General features: G+C 32.7%; 1 protein-coding gene across 4 annotated transcripts in view; it reads left to right on the top strand.

Moving 5' to 3' along the window:
* TUBE1 (tubulin epsilon 1) overlaps positions 1-17,356 on the top strand; it is a 20,407-nt gene extending 3,051 nt beyond the window's left edge. For 2 of the 4 annotated variants that reach the window (XM_077162691.1, XM_077162689.1), the window contains exons 4-12: positions 842-899; positions 4,412-4,527; positions 5,494-5,615; positions 7,226-7,413; positions 7,592-7,767; positions 8,797-8,937; positions 12,988-13,128; positions 13,774-13,948; positions 15,868-17,356. In XM_077162691.1, the coding sequence (XP_077018806.1) occupies positions 4,427-4,527; positions 5,494-5,615; positions 7,226-7,413; positions 7,592-7,767; positions 8,797-8,937; positions 12,988-13,128; positions 13,774-13,948; positions 15,868-16,026 (1,203 nt within the window). In that variant the 5' untranslated portion in view covers positions 842-899; positions 4,412-4,426 and the 3' untranslated portion in view covers positions 16,027-17,356. The remainder of the gene's footprint in view (positions 1-841; positions 900-4,411; positions 4,528-5,493; positions 5,616-7,225; positions 7,414-7,591; positions 7,768-8,796; positions 8,938-12,987; positions 13,129-13,773; positions 13,949-15,867) is intronic. The other 2 variants (XM_077162692.1, XM_077162690.1) reach the window with 2 other exon arrangements.

Here is a 17,356-nt window from a genome sequence, read left to right as displayed (position 1 = left end):
TAGGCATGATTGTGTTCAATAAAACTTTAGTTTGGAAAGCATGCAACTGGTCAAATTTGGCTCCAGGACTGTAGTTTTCCAAACCCTGGCCTATAGCATCATCTGCGCTAATTCAGCTTCCTTTCATATGTTCTGGCTTCCTATGAACTATATTTACTGACATACATACTGAGTTTAGTCAGAACTTAAGGTGCTTTAGTAACTTATTTTCACCATAAAATTCTAGAAATAGCCTTGGGGACACAATGATATATAACTAGTGTATCAGTTGATGTGTGTTTGGCTGCAGCAGAAAACCTAATTAATGATGGCTTAAGCAATAAGTAGATACCCATTTAGCTCACATACAGAAATATGGAAGAAAGATGTTCTAGATTTGGAGAAGTGCCTCAAAGACCTAGACACTGTCTATTATTTCACCACTCTTATTGTGTTGAATTTTTAATCCCCATGTTTATCACTTCATGATTACAAAATGACAGCCTCCACTCCATGAATTAACATCTATCTTCTTGTTAAAGACTGGAAAAAGGAAGAAGGTTGACACTTAACTGCATCTAATCCTTTTTATCGAAAAAGCTTTCTAACGTACCTCCCCTTTATCTCATTGGTCCGAACTGGATTACATGGCCAGCCTTCACTACATAGGAAGCCGGGAAAATAAGTATATCACATTTTAGCCTAGTGTGAGTTAGGCAAGAGAGAAGGAGGTTGAATAGGGCTATTTTGTCTGCCCCACTGACCTATAAACAGCCTGTAGAAATAAAAGTTAACTATGTTACCTTATAGCATTGTTAACCATAGAAGATGTTATGACCTTTTCCCATTTTGTATCTTTCAGAGTGGTTGGTGATGGTGGAAATATTGCCAAGGGAAAAATTTGTTCTTTAAAAGCACGAGTAAGATATATATTTGGATTCTTGAATGCATGTGGTTTTAAAATGACTATATTCCTGTAACATAAGAATAAAATTTTATTTTAATTTCCCAAATTTAAAAAAGTTCTAAGCCATATTTAATATAAATGTGCTAATTGGACCTTTGTGTCCACCTGAAACATTGGGCAGGGGAGTATTTAAAGTAAAAACATTGTATTACAATTTGATATGTTTTTCTAAGTTTCAAAAGAGATTTCTAGATAAATGATAACAAAAGAAGCCTTCTTAAACTCTAAGGGCCTGAAATACATACTAATGCAGGTTAAATTTTCAATTAAATATGTTGAAAGATATATTTGCTTTGGAGTTACTACCCCTAATACAAAGTTTGAATCCAGGCACATTATGGCATATATATTCCATTACCATGTAAGTTGTCGTGAGCAAGAATACTTCGAGTCATTACTTACAAGGTTAAATTAATCTCATTCCAACATTTCTCTTCTGTGACTGATTCTCTACAACACCTTTTCCAGTAGTTGATCAGTAATCTTTGATTATTAAAAAAAAAAAAAAAAAAGCAAAGGCAGTTAAAGAGCTATGGAAGTTATTGAGATGATAAGGATCAAAACTGCTATAGTGGCGGGAAATGGAGAGTAATAGCGTGTGGCACCTGCGAACCACCTCTTTATACCTGTGATCTACATTCTTGGATCGATTTGCTTGTAGGAGAATTGATTGATGCTTGGTATACTCTATGCCATGGGCAAAGGTGACATCCCAATTCAGATCTTAGAGAAAGAAAGAAAGAAACTTTCACGAATGCTAGACTTCTCCCAATTTGAGTCCTTTTCTACCACCACTTGAACGAGCAGGATGGAAAGTGGGAGGAACATTATTAAGAAAGATAGGATAAATCAGCGTGTTCCTGCAGCCTTTGACTTTTGTCCTAGTAAATATCCTGCTTTCTCTTTATGATCTTTGGCATTATGTGGCTGTTAACACTGAAGAGTCCAGGCTGGTGCCTGGATCTTTCCTCTCTGTCCAGTGTCTTAGATAAAATGCAAATACTTAGCATTTTGAAAGTCCTATATTACAATTACAGGAAAGCTACAAGGCCAAAAATTTATATCATCAGGTGGCTCGGGAAGGAAATAGAAACATCAAATCGAACAGTTGTGACTCCAGACCATGGATGCCTAGTTGAGTAACCCACCATACTCCCCCAAATTTCAGCCAAAGCCTGCTAATATATTTTTAAAAACAGATCAAGGCCTCATGTGAGGGAGAAAGGAATGGAAGAAATATATATTATATTTGTGTTTTAAGGGTGTGATCCTATCAAAATTCACTTCAGAAACATAGATGTCAGTTTGTCTTTTATATATTGTTTCCCTTCCCAGATTGCAAGGTAATTTAGGGCTTTTGGTTTGTTATTTTGTAAGTGTGTATGTTTAGTATTTTGTAAATCATCTCAGTAAATCCATTTGGGAATGGGGCCATTATAGACTAGTTTCTTTTTATAATTTTATAAAACTTCTAGTTCTACACTTTACTCATGGAGTGAAGTCCCTCTTATGTGGTTGGCTAGATGTTAAAGTTAGCATTTAAGGTGAAAATTGCATGTTGTCAGCAATATCCTGGGAAATCCCAAAAATTGCCAGTAAATTGCTCTGTACAGTCCTGTGTATGTAAAATATATGTATAATGACAGCTGTATATAACATAATACATTTGTAAAATATAATTTTACAGTCTTTATAATGTACTATAATACTTTAATCATATAGCTTACAGTAGCATACTTAATTAACTATATAAATGGTTGAATTCACAGAATTTAAGTGTACATAAATGATAACTGTATCCAGCACTTTGTAAATAAGCAGACTTGACAGTCTCCCTTCAATTAAATAATAGGACATAGAGTTTGGTGGTTAATAGTGAAGATTCTGCTTTGAATCTCAGCTCAATCACCTATTAGCTTGATGATCACAGGAAAGTTATTTAACTTTTCTAGGCCTCAGTTTCCTCATCTGTAAAATAGGGATGATTATGATGTCTTTGCATAGGATTGTGAAGATTACAGTAAATGAGATATACAGTAGCACTTAAAACAGTACATTTAGTGTGTACTTAATGTTATGGTCACAAGGGCTTAAAAAAAACTGTAAACAATGTGACTGTGTGATTGTGAAAACCTTGTGTTGATTCTCCTTTTATCTACCTTGTCAACAGACAAGTAGAACATATGGAATAAAAATAAATAATAGGGGAAACAAATGTTAAAATAAATTTAGTTTGAAATGCTAGTGATCAATGAAAGCGAGGGGTAAGGGGTATGGTATGTATAATATTTTTTTTCTGTTTTCATTTTATTTCTTTTTTTGTTGTCTTTATTTCTTTTTCTGAATTGATACAAATGTTCTAAGAAATGATCATGATGATGAATATGCAACTATGTGATGATATTGTGAATTACTGATTATATATATAGAATGGAATGATCATATGTTAAGAATGTTTGTGTTTCTTTCTTGTCATATTTTTTTTTAATTTAAAAATTAATAAAAAAAATTAAAAAAAAAAAAAAAACCATATCTCCTGCCACCTTGGGGCAGCCATTTCTCTCTCTCTTGAAATGCTGCCTGAGTGACTCTGCTTCTCCCTGAAATAAAGCCTTTGTCTGTGAAAAAAAAAAAACAAAACCTGTAAACATAGGAACTTCCTCTGTGATACTGAATCAAGAAGTTAGCAGGTAGATTTATAGTGTGCCTTTGATTATTTTAGAATATTTTTCAGCTTTGCTTTTTAAATATATTTAATTATTTATTTATTTTACTTTTTCACTTTTCCTCACTGTGGAAAATAAAAAACAAGGGAGGGAGGGAGTATAATCCTACTGCCAAGCTATCCCTGCTTTTATGTTGTTTTATATTCTCATTTCTCTTTAGTAATATACATTATCTCCTAAGTCAGTTAAGTTTTTGATAAGGAGCTTGGATTGTGATAAGGAACATGGGAGAATGTACCTTGTTGTCATCTTTGAATCTATCCAGTGCTTTCACTTTGCTGCCTTGAATTGGACAGGTTTTGGCTGTGATTTATAGAGAGCAAAGTGGTGGTACCTAATAAGCAAATGCATTAATGTACACTGCATTTATTGAGAACTTGTTCTAGTTGTAGTTACCTTCTAGATTTTGAGACCTTATTTTCAAGAAATGTGCTGTCACACAAGCATACAATTAAAATATTGTTAGACATTCTGCTGAGAGGATTATTGAGTTCCTTTTTTGCCCACTTTACATTTTAGAGTAGGATGAAAGAGTTTAAAGTCCAACTCTTAATTGGCTTCCATCTTTCTAGTAGAGTGAAATTATTCTTCAGTTTTTAAAATTCTTACAAGAGATTCTGTATAAAGAATTTGATTAAGCTTAAATTATATGGACAATGAAAATTAGAAATTCTTTTCATTTACAAAGAAACTGGTTCTAAAAGAAATATGCTGATTAAATTGTGTTTCTCTTTCTCAGGCTGTCTTAATTGACATGGAAGAAGGGGTAGTGAATGAAATTCTGCAGGGACCATTAAGAGATGTATTTGATAGCAAGCAGCTTATCACGGATATTTCTGGCTCAGGGAATAACTGGTGAGAATATATTAAACATAAGAATTGAATGTCAGCTTGTAAAAATCCCCAAACAATCTTCCATTCTTTCTAATAGGTTCTGCTGGCGTGAAAGCAAGATGTAACCTACCACTCATAACTCCAGCCTTTCAGCTCATCATTGTTACCTTGCCGTAAATGATGGTGTTTCACAGTACTTTTAAGCCGCCTCTATTTATTTTTACTCTTAGAACCTTCTCATTTTTTTAAGAAAAACCTCTTCATTTTTTTAAGAAAAAGTAATTTTCCTGATTCCTCTTTTTAAATTGATTCTTACAAAATACAAAATAGTGACAATAGTTATATAGAGCATTTTGAGTTACACCTGACTACATCTTATAGAGAAAACATTCTTACAGTGATAATTGCAAATATAGGCAACCAAAAAGGCTTGCAGAGATACTCGTCATGAATGTTAGTTTTCTGCTGTGTCATTTTATGTCGTAATATGATGTGGCAAATGTTTTTCTCATATTTTAAACTGGATTAGATTAATTAAAAATTTTTCATTTCAAATAAAGTCCTTCTAATTGACTGCATTTTGCTTTTTAATATGTAAAAGCCACTGCATTTCAGAGTTTACTTTAAAAGAAGAAGAGACAAAACTCTATGTAACTGAGGTTTTATTTTGTTGTAATGGTACCTTAAAGGAAAAGGGAAAAGAAGATAAAAGTTAAAACTATAGTTCAGCATCCTTTGATAATGATATATCTTGACAGTATATTTGGAAATTGCAGATACATAATATTTGTTAAATTATATGGGATATTATAGTATGATTCATTGACATGAAACCATAGAATAGACTTTAGTTATCCCAGTAAAAATGCTTTTTGAAATTTTTCAATGACCTTTTTATGTAGCATAGAAATGATAAAATCAGGAAATAATAAATGCAAGGGTTTTTTTTGTTTGTTTGTTTTTTTAAATATATATTCTTATTTTCAGGGCTGTAGGTTACAAAGTTTTTGGCAGTCTTTATCGAGAACAGATTTTGGAGAAACTCAGAAAGGCCGCAGAGCACTGTGATTGTTTGCAGTGTTTCTTTATAATACATTCCATGGGAGGAGGTAATGTTTACTACTTGTTTTACCTGTAACAATGCTGAAGTACGAGAATTCATTTGCAGACATGAAGTTTGTTTTCAAATCTGTGCTTGATAAAACTATTAAGTGTGTGTACTGATCTATATATATATAACGTAACAGCTTTTTATTTAAAACTTATGAAGTTGCATTACTATTGGTAATTCTTCATTTAATTTAAATCCTTTTAAAAAACCAACAGAGCTGTCTGACAATTTTTTTCTTCTATCTTTGGTTCCTTTTATAAAATTCCCAGCTACATTGCTGTAAATGTAAGTTTTACAGGAATGCTTACTTTCTTCTAAGAGCTTACTTTTTCAATCCTGTATCCTCACTAGAGTTGAGCTTTACTGGCATGATTCATATGTGCACTTGCCAAAGAATCTCCAGCCCTTTCTTTAACCACCTTTGAAGATTTTTTCATTTTCTAACAGGAGAGAAAGAATAAGAGAAATCCTTATAGTCAGCTCCTTGAATTCATTGTTTGCATGGTGAATAATCAGCTTGAACTGGAAATAAATGATCTATAGTGCCTTCTTTACCCCAGGAAGTCTATACCTTGGAACTAAAGTGTTTTATTTCTCTATTCCATGAAATAGAAACAAATCATAATTTGCTCATTTCAAAATAGAATTAGCCAATTTTAAAAGAAGAAGTTGCCAATCAGATATTCTTTTTTTCTCCAAACCAGAATTAAAATTTTATATTCAGCAGGTTATATATAATTGATTTTTATACTTACCTATTATTCAATGTCAGCAGTTATGATAACTGATGTTTAACCATGCCTTATAGAAGACTATCATAGTCATTAAAATAAGAAATATAGTTTCCCTGAAAGCCCCAGGTTTTAAATAATTCCAGTGTTCTCTTCTTAATTTTAAGTTCTTAAAATATTCTGAATTTATGTAAATATAACTCTATACGTGTCATAAAGTTATCGTTAATGGTATTCCTAGAGTTCCTGCTTTAAATGGGTAGTAACAGGCGGGCCACGGTGGCTCAGTGGCAGAGTTCTTGCCTGCCATGCCTGAGAGCCGGGTTCGATTCCTGGTGTCTGCCCATGTAAAAAATAAAATAAAATAGTAGATAGTAACAAAGTTTCATATTTGAATTTGTAAATTCAAGATAGTCATGCTTAATTTTAAAAAATTTTAACTCAATGTTTAAGTTGCTTAGTGTCATGATAATGTTCTTTATATTAAGGTCATATGTATACTATACCAAAGCTGTCAAGTTGGTTTATTTGTCTTTTTTTTTTTGTTATTTAATATCAAGTAAAGACTGAATACAGTCTTAGTTAAATTTTTCCCTCCAAATAATTCTTCTGGTGTCATGTAGGAATAATTCAATATGAAAAAGAAAGAATTATAGAAAGCCTTTCCACCTCATCATCAGAGCAGAGATAGAATTCAGGACTTTAAGCCTTACTATATAACCATTTTGTTTTCAATCCCTTATCAAATAGAGAATCACAGGAATAGCTTGAATTATAAGCTATAAATCAAACATACAATTCAAATTCCCAAATAGTTGCCCCATAATTATACTCTAAGTCATTTGTGCTATTTTTCTTCTGAAATGTTTATCCTCAGGAACAGGATCTGGACTTGGCACATTTCTTTTAAAGGTGCTTGAGGATGAATTCCCAGAAGTATACAGATTTGTGACTTCAGTTTACCCTTCCGGTGAGGATGATGTCGTAACATCACCTTATAATAGCATCTTGGCAATGAAGGAACTCACTGAGCATGCAGACTGTGTGTTGCCTATTGACAACCAAGTAAGAAATGACATTGTAATTTATGTGAAGCATTCCCTTCTCTTCACTTTTCAGCCTTCCCCTATCAAAGAAAAAATAAATTTGTTGTTTTCTTCTTCTGGTCTTCCTAGTAGAAAGTCATATATTTTTATATGTACTCTTCTTAATAGCTTCTCTCCTAATATTTTTGCCTCAAAAGTCTTTATTTGACATCATTAGCAAAATTGACCGCATGGTGAATTCTGGAAAATTGGGTACAATGGTGAAGCCTAAGAGTTTGGTTACTTCAAGTGCTGGGTCTGTTAAAAAGCGGCGCAAGAAGCCCTTTGATGCAATGAACAACATTGTGGCAAATCTACTGCTCAACCTAACAAGGTAATGGTATTAATGGCATACCTGAGGACAGTGTATAATTTTCACTGGACTTTTAACAATGTTTTACATGCCTGAGTTGTAGCATTTTTTTAGTTATTCTAAGTTTTAGGAGCTTGTTTTGTTTTAGATCTTGGGCTGATAGACCAGAATTTTAATTTCTATGATTCAAAAGCAGCATTTCCCAAGTTTATGTAGTATTAATAGATGTTAAATGATAAAAGGTTTTGTGGTAGATAAGTTTGAGAAACACTTGGTTAGGCACTATTAAACATTTTTTTGTGATAGAATGTCTTTGATCTTTTTTGTTTATTTTGTTTTTGTATGCTATATAGCAGGGTCACATTTCATTATTTTCCCATGTGAATATCCTGTTATTGTAGCACCATTTGTTGAATTTCTGTTTGTTTTCTTTTGTTTGTTTTGCTTGTTTGCTTGTTTTTTGGGAAGTGCATGGACCAGGAGTTGAACCCAAGTCTCCTGCATTTGGCAGGCGAGAATTCTACCACTGAACCATCCTTGCACCCCTGTCTTTAATCTTTTGAACCAGCTAATCTGTATTTCCTCATTACTTAGTCCTAAACATTTCTTCAGCTTTGGTCTAAAAGATTGCTTTGGCATTATTATATTACAGATTGTATGTAGAGGGAGTATTCAGCAAATGCTTGAGGAATTTAGTAAATTTTATAGAATAAATTATTACTGACTTATTTGTGTTTACCTCAATATGAAATCTATTTTAAATAGGATATTTCTACATGTGTAATGAGCAACCATAATAGTATATTGGTTATTCTTCAGGGAATCCAGAAATAAGAATTACTGTAGATCTTGTGTTTGTATTTTATCTTTATACATGGTTGTTTGTGATATTGAGTTTCAATAATGCAGCTTTAAAAAGAGAGCAGATATTCTGCTCTGAAGGATAGTATACAAAAAGATTTTTTAAAATGCCTTCTGAATAATCAGGCTGCATTCAAAATGTATAATTTATCATTAAAATTTTCTTCATTGTTTTAATATTCTTTTTAGCTCAGCGAGGTTTGAAGGGTCTCTTAATATGGACCTTAATGAAATCAGCATGAATTTAGTTCCTTTTCCTCAACTTCATTATCTTGTGTCAAGCCTAACACCTCTGTACACATTGGCAGATGTTAACATTCCCCCTCGAAGGTAAAACATACTAATTGCATTCCAATTTTTTGAGAACGTGAATTACTTTGAAAAATATTTTAAGAGAAAAATTTTATGGTAATTTTAGTTATTTCACTATATCGCTTAATTTCTTATCCATTTTATTAGGAGAAAATATAAAATACAATTGATGGCAGCAATTTTTTCTGTTGGTTGGAAGTCATTGTTTAAAAATGTTAATATTAAAGTAATTGAAATTAAATCTAATGGTTAAAATTTTAAGCTAATGAAAATTAACAACGTTGTAATGTTGAGTAAAAAAGATTCAGACTTGAATTGGAATCCCTATTCTGTCACTCACTAGCTACAATACCTTAGGTAAGTGACAAAGACTCTTCACCTTCGTTTTCTCACCTGTACAAATGAGATTCAGAGTATATACCTCAGTATAGATTAAGACAAGAGTTTTAAAGGTCTTATTACGGTCCCAGCACCATAGAAGGCTTTCAGAAGTTGCTCTCTATAGTAGCTATCACACATCATTCTTGCTGTGTAACTCACCTTTTGACCACTATTTTTTGCATAAAACTTTTATCCGCTTACTTAACAAAAACTATAGTTTTGCATAACACTCTTAGCTTATATAGTGATGAGCCTGAAAAGTTCTTGCTGGTATTCACAGTTGACTGAGGGGAAAATGTCCTATCACATTCTGTAAGGGAGAGTACATAACTGAGAAAATGAAAGCGATATTAAAGATTACTTTTTAAATTAAAGTTTTGGCAGGATGACAGTTCCACCCTTCGGGGATGTCATAAGTGACACAAATAAGCTTTAACTTGTGCCAGTAGCAAATGACTGGTTGTGCCAACTAATAGGTAGGACTTTATTTCTGCCTGGGGTGCTGCTCACCTGATGATTTAGAAAAATTAATTCCTGATTTAAAATAAATCTTACTAGTGTAACATTAACGATTATGTTTATGAATTAAGGTAAAAAAAAATCATCCGTAGATTGCTACTGAGTTTACCATGGATTTAGGAGCTACATCTAAATTCGACCTCACTCTGCCACCTCTTTTGTGATCTTGGATAAGTTACTTATACCTCGACTGTAGTAAGGAATAAAAATCACCTAATCATAGTGTTGTTGTGGAACAATTTAAGTAACTTGCAGTATGTATGTAACATGGTAATCATTCATGAAATATTCACTGTGGAACACCATAATCATTCATGAAATGTTCACTGTTACAATCAGCCCAGCATATTACAATTTTGTATATTTAAATAAAATGTACATCTTTAATGTGGATGCACAGAATGTAGATTTGTGCTGAACTCTTTATGGTACAGTAGTTACAATTCATACCTTTTATATATGAAGCTAGTTCTTAAAAATAAAAACATGAAATTTCTAATTAAATTTAGCATAAAAAAACACATTTTGACTTGGTCCATCTACCTAAATATTTCATAGATAATTGAACTTCTTATGATCCTGTTTGATATATTCTGATTTTAAAAAATCCTGTGTTAAGTTTCTTATTTATAGGATCATGATAAAAATTTGTTTTTAATTAAAATGTGGTACTGAAAATCTATAAGTAACTTTTAAAATATTAGACTTAAGGGACTTGTTACATTGTAACTATTCTTTAGTTCATTTTAGTTTTGCTTCTGTGGTACTGAAGGTATTTCAAATCTATATATAGACACATTTATCCTTGATTAAATAGTAAAGTTTTAGAAATTGTGCTATTAAAAGGCATATTTTTGAAACTGTCTTAATTTCTTATAAGTAGATTTCAAACTACTTTTGGTTTTAATTTAGTCCATTTTTGTGAGAAGATAAGTAATGAACACCCATGAGAGTCTATAAATGTTTCTTAAAATGCATATTTTTCATATAACTAAAGATAAGCATCTTTTTAAAGTTTTTTAAAATTTTTTTTTAAATACCAAAAAACATCAAACAAATGCAAACATTCTTAACTTTTGATTATTCCGTTCTACATATATAATCAGTAATTCACAGTACCATCATATAGTTGCATATTTATCATCACGATCATTGCTTGGAACATTTGCATCTATTCAGAAAAAGAAATAAACAGAAAACAGAAAAAAATTCGTACATACCATACCCCCACCCCTCCCCCTCACTAATCACCAGCATTTCAATCTAAATTTATTTTAACATTTGTTTCCCCTATTATTCATCTTTATACCATATGTTTTACTTGTCTCTTGATAAGGTAGATAAAAGGAGCATCAGACGCAAGGTTTTCACAATCACACAGTCACATTGTGAAAGCTATACCATTATACAATCATCTTCAGGAAACGGCTACTGGAACACAGCTCTACATTTTCAGGCATTTCCCTCCAGCCTGTCCACTACATCTTGACTAACAAGGTGATATCTATTTAATGCATAAGAATAACCTCCAGAATAACCTCTCGACTCTGTTTGGAATCTCTTAGCCATTGGCACTTTATTTTGTCTCATTTCACTCTTCCCCCTTTTGGTCGAGAAGGTTTTCTCAATCCCTTGATGCTGAGTCTCAGCTCATTCCAGGATTTCTGTCCCACGTTGCCAGGAGGGTCCACACCCCTGGGAGTCATGTCCCACGTAGACAGGGGGAAGGTGGTAAGTTTGCTTGTTGTGTTGGCTGGAGAGAGGGGCCACATCTGATCAACAAAAAAAGGTTCTCTTGAGGGTGACTCCTAGGCCTAATTTTAGGTACGCTTGACCTATCCTTTGTGGGGTTAAGTTTCATATAACAAACCCCAAGATTGGGGGCTCAGCCCATAGCTTTGATTGTCCACACTGCCTGTGAGAACATCAAGAATTCAACTTAGGGAAGTTGAGTTTTCCCCCATTCTCACCATTCCCCAAAGGGGACTTTGCAAATACTTTTTCATTCACTGTTCAAATCACTCTGGGATTTAAAGTATCTTGATAATTATAGTTTCTTACTAGTTTATACAATTTATGGGATAAGAAGATAATCCAAAAGTGAGTTTGCCTACTGTTAAATAATGATTCTTAACCTTTTCTGGGTTTCCTCATCTTATGAAATGTCTGTACCTTGACCCCTTAAAACTGCCCAAAAATACATGGACACCAAAATTTTGAACATAATAACACAGTAACAGAGGATTCATGAAATCTCCCAAAGCCCATCTGTCCCCTAGGGATCCTCTATTCCTCCTGCTATAGCAGGATTGTCCTATAGGATAATCAGAATGTACTATAGGCTCCATTGAGAAAGAAAATTTTTATTTTGTTTGCTGATGGGTCCCTTGCACTTAAAATAGTGCCTGGCACATTGTAGACATTTGTCAATACCTGTTGAAGGCATAGGCAGTTTAGCATTATTTCTGCAGTTCTTCCCAGACATTCTGCAAATTCAGCACACAGAGCTCTGGCTAGAGTTATCTGAGGAACCTAACCATATTGGTATTGAGTTAAATGAAATTTAAGGACTAGTGTATGGTCATATTAGGGACTGAGGATGCTGTGTATTGTTAGATATAAACTTTTCCACTTTCTTGTCTTTAATAGGAGACAATTTTAAGACATCGCACCTTGAACATTAGTACTGTTTCATCTTTTGTAGGAAAGCCTAATGTCCTCTGTTAGTTCCCCCTAATACCGAACTAATTTCTGATGTAATATATTTTACAGACATAAAGTAATCTTTTTGATGATAAAGGCCTTTATTAGTTTTGGTATTTCTAGTACTATAAAATGGTTGAGCATGTTGAACTAAATAATAATGATACAGTAAGTTTCAGGAATCAGTACTACATAGAGCTCACTCATGCTACAGTTAAGATGTCGCTGAAGTCATCAGCATTCTGCAGAAGCATTACTTTAAAAAAAAAAGATATTGCCTGATTACCTCTCATATTGGTCATCAAGATTATGTTGAGAAAATGAGAGCTGAGATTTGAGCATGTATTTATATTTGCATGTGAAGTTTACTTACCTATAGATAGATGACTGTCTTTTCATTTTATAGTTATTCATAGAAGAAAGATGTTATATTTTGTATAACCAGGGACTTTTTCATTGTTCTAGGTTGGATCAGATGTTTTCAGATGCCTTTAGCAAAGATCACCAGCTAATTCAGGCTGACCCCAAACACAGTCTCTACCTTGCCTGTGCCCTCATGGTTAGAGGAAATGTGCAGATTTCAGATCTTCGCAGAAATATTGAAAGGTTTATCTTAATATATTTCAAGATAATTTGATATGTGTACTGCTTGCGACATTGTAGCATACTAGTTAAAACTGCCTCTCTTCACAGTGCCACTTTACTGAAGTGTGACCTTGAGGAAGCTGTTTAACCTCTCCATACCTTATTTTCCTCAAATATAAATTGACAATAATAATAGTATAAAGTTGTCATTTATTACTATATTATATGACATATGAGAAGTCTTAATTTCTGAATGTGTTCAGAAAATTTTAGCTGATTTTATTATTTTTATCATCACCACTAATTTATGTCATGCTGTGTATTAAGTTTATTTTTTAAAAAAACTGTTCTATTGAATTGCAAAGTAAGGAAAATTATAATACTTCTTTTTTCCCTCAGATTTCTAATCTTAAGAAATGTGTTTCTAGTTTTTTGAATCACCGTCACAGCCAATGTAATGTCCTACAAAATGTCCCTTAGTTCATTGTCATACTGTACCTTGAACTAATTTTGATATTGCTAATAGTAAAAAATAGATAACTTACATTATAAACAAAGCCGTTTTGATACCATTAGTAATGTCCTAGTTTAACTAGTATAGGCTGCCATAATATGGCAGATATTTTTTTAGTACCTTAATTCTTAACTTAAATTTCTTTATCTTAGATTAAAACCTTCTCTACAGTTTGTATCTTGGAATCAAGAAGGTTGGAAGACCAGCCTGTGTTCAGTAGCTCCTGTGGGCCATTCTCATTCATTATTAGCTCTAGCGAATAACACCTGCGTGAAACCTACCTTCATGGAACTGAGAGAGAGATTCATAAGACTCTACAAGAAAAAGGTAATAATGAATACACCTTTGTAACTATATGTGTTTATTATCATTATTTAAGATATATTCTAAGATAAATCAATACTGGGTAAATGATGATATGGCCCCTATTTTCAAACTTCAACCTCTGTGCAAAATCAAAGGGAGAAATGTTTATTTGGTGCAAAATTTGTATTTTGGGTAGCACATTATCTAATTTAACTTGTATCGTCTATTTACTTGAACACTATAATTACATAAAATCTTGAATAGTACATGAGATCTTGTTGGTTTGGCAGGTTAATGTGATTTCCCGATATATCCCAGAGTAATTTGTGCAGAGAATAAAAAAGTATTTGCAGCATCCCTTTGGGGGACTGGGGAGAAGGAGGAAATATTAAACTTCCCCACCTGGGGAGTCCTCATCTCTCAAGCAGTGGGGCCAACCAATTCAATAGGCTGACCCCTTGTGAAGCTTATTCCTGCAAAGTAGAGGCTAAGCCTACTGATAATAATGCCTAAGAGTCACCCCCGGAGAGCCTCTTTTGTTGTTTAGATGTGGCCTCTCTCTCTAAGCCAACTTGGCAAGTGCCCTCCCCGCTATGTGGGACATGACTCCCAGGGGTGTAAATCTCCCTTGCAACATGGGACCTGACTCCCGGAGATGAGCAGGACCCGGCATCATTGGAATGAGAACGCCTTCTTGACCAAAAATGGGGAAAAGAGAAATGAGACAAGAAAGTCTCAGTGGCTGAGAGATTTCCAACAGTGTATGGAAGTTATCCTGGAGGTTAGTCTTGCACATACATCAATATCCTTTTTTAGTTTATAGTGTACTGGAGTGACTGGAGGGAAATACCTGAAACTATTGAACTGTGTTCCAGTAGCCTTGATTCTTGAAGACTGTCTAACTATATTATATAGCTTTTACAATGTGACTGTGTGATTGAGAACACCTTGTGCCTGATGCTCCTTTTATTTAGAGTATGGACAGATGAGTAAAAAAAAAGGATAAAAATAAAAATAATAGGAGGAGATAAAGGATAAAAATTGGGTAGATTGAAATACTGTGCATCAGTGAGAAGGAGGGGTAAAGGGTATGGGATGTATGAGTTCTTTCCTTTTTATTTCTTTTCCTGGAGTGATATAAATGTCCTGAAAATGTTCATGGTAATGAATACACAACTTCGTGACAATATTGTGAGCCATTGATTGTATAATATGGCTGTACGTGCATGGTTATTTCTCAACAAAAATATTTTTCTAAAAAGTAATAGTGGGAGAGAATATGGATAGATAAAAAACTGAAAAATAGCTCCTAAAATGCTGTGGTATTCTGTGAGATGGCAAACTATAAATGTGTGTGTATTTTAAGAAATAGAGTTTTGGTTTCATAAAAGGGTGAAAGAACTACAGTGCCAAAAAAAGACATATGTTTACCTTTATATGTATAGCACAGCCATGCTCCAAAATATAAATATCAGCTCCGTCTACTGCTAAACGAGTCATAGTGTATTTCAAATCATCTGAAGTTGGACAAGGCCTAGAAATAGAACCAACTAAAAGATAAGGGATTGTACATTTAATTAATCATGACCAATTTTTTAGATACTTAAGCTTCCTCATTTAAATTTACAAACACACAAACAAAAAGCAAACCAACAAAAAAGATATATTCCTAAGAATTATGCTATTTCTAATCAGTGGTGATCCTGTCTACTATATTTGTTAGACAGGTTATAACTGAAGAGTGGAGGCTTACTCATGCTTTGGTTACTCTGAAGGAGAAATTAGGCAAAATAATATTCATTCCAGTTTGGCAGAAGGCCTCATTTCCCTTTTAAAGCTGAGTGAATTCTAAAATTAATAGAGTATTTATTTACTTTACAGGATTAATGTATATATTAAATTTTCTGAAATGGTGAACTTTATCCAATTTTTTATTGCAGGCTCATCTTCATCACTATCTACAAGTTGAAGGGATGGAGGAAAGCTGTTTCACAGAAGCTGTGTCATCTTTATCAGAACTCATACAGGAATATAACCAACTGGATGCCACAAAAAGCATGCCTGTGCAGGATTTACCTAGACTGAGCATAGCTATGTAAAATTGAAACTAAAAAAAAATAACAAAATATATATTTTTCTTAATTTCACATTTTTAAGTTATCATTCTGTTTCAGCATTTTTGGTGATTCAGAAGACTCACTTGTATTTTCCATATTATCAGGAAGTATCTTTATCTAAAAGAGTGGTTTCCATGTAAACCCAATTTATTGATTATACCAATTTGTGAAATTAGCGAAGTCCTAGGACTTTAAGTGTTTATCTTCAGAAAAAGTCCTCTTTTCTAAAATTGAGAAAATTGCAGTTTAACAATTTGCTTTATTTATAGTCTCATATTTAGGCATTTATACATTGATAATCGTGTCTTTAATAAAAATCTTGTACAGCTCATTTTTTTATTTATAATTTTTTTTATAATTTATAAAATTTTTTAATAATTTATAAAAAATATATAATTTATATCTTGGTCTTCTCTTTAAATGCCCAGATTCTTTGAAAGCAAGAAAAGGAAGTAGAATGTAATATAAGTATTTCTATATTAATATCCACTAACTTTTCAGGGGTTGGTTTTATTATATCTGTTAAGGAGGTTTTGTTTCTTCCTTGGGTAACTAGTTGTTTGCAATCAAAAGAATCATAATTTCTGTCCAGTAAAATTGTTCTAGTTACCATTATCTACAGTTTTAGTCCTTAACATTAATTTATTTTAAATCTTATATTTCAAATCTACAAATTCATTTATCATTTAATTTGGTAACAATTTATTTTCAAGGCCAGTCTGTTTTGTACTCTGTATAGTATTTTGTTTTTTAAGTTTCTTTGAAATTTTAATTTTTTACCATATTTGGTATAAAAACTTTTAGATTATAATTGTTAAGTGCCCAGAGAACTTCCATTTTCTACATCCCGAAAGAAATGTTAATAAACTGACATTTCATGATAGGACAATGAAAATTATGTATTTACACTTTAGTCTTATTCCCATTCAAAAATTAATCCAGAATTTTGCTCACCCTGTAAAGATTATCAACTGATAGTAGCCTACACTACATTGTCACAGAACAGATAGCATTTTTAAATTTTAATACACTTTTACATATCTTCAAGTAAACAAGCATATTCCAGATATTTTGGTAGAATAAAATGTTTTCTTGTAAATCATATAATTTTTCCATTATGTATGGAATGCATAAATGGGATGAAATATCACTCTATTGTAGAATTGTAGAATTCAACTCTAAATTTTTCAAATTTCTGTGTTTTCTTAGAACCTTTTTAAAGCCTTCAATACAGTGATCTGCAAAAAGTGAGGCATTCTTACTGTATGGGTTATTTGTTTATGTAAACAATAAAGTAAATTTCCCACCCTTT

This window comes from Tamandua tetradactyla, chromosome 5 (assembly GCF_023851605.1).
Source record: "Tamandua tetradactyla isolate mTamTet1 chromosome 5, mTamTet1.pri, whole genome shotgun sequence".
NCBI classification, from domain to species: domain Eukaryota; kingdom Metazoa; phylum Chordata; class Mammalia; order Pilosa; family Myrmecophagidae; genus Tamandua; species Tamandua tetradactyla.
Note: the sequence above shows the minus strand (reverse complement) of the source record. Positions and strands in the feature narration are given on the sequence as shown.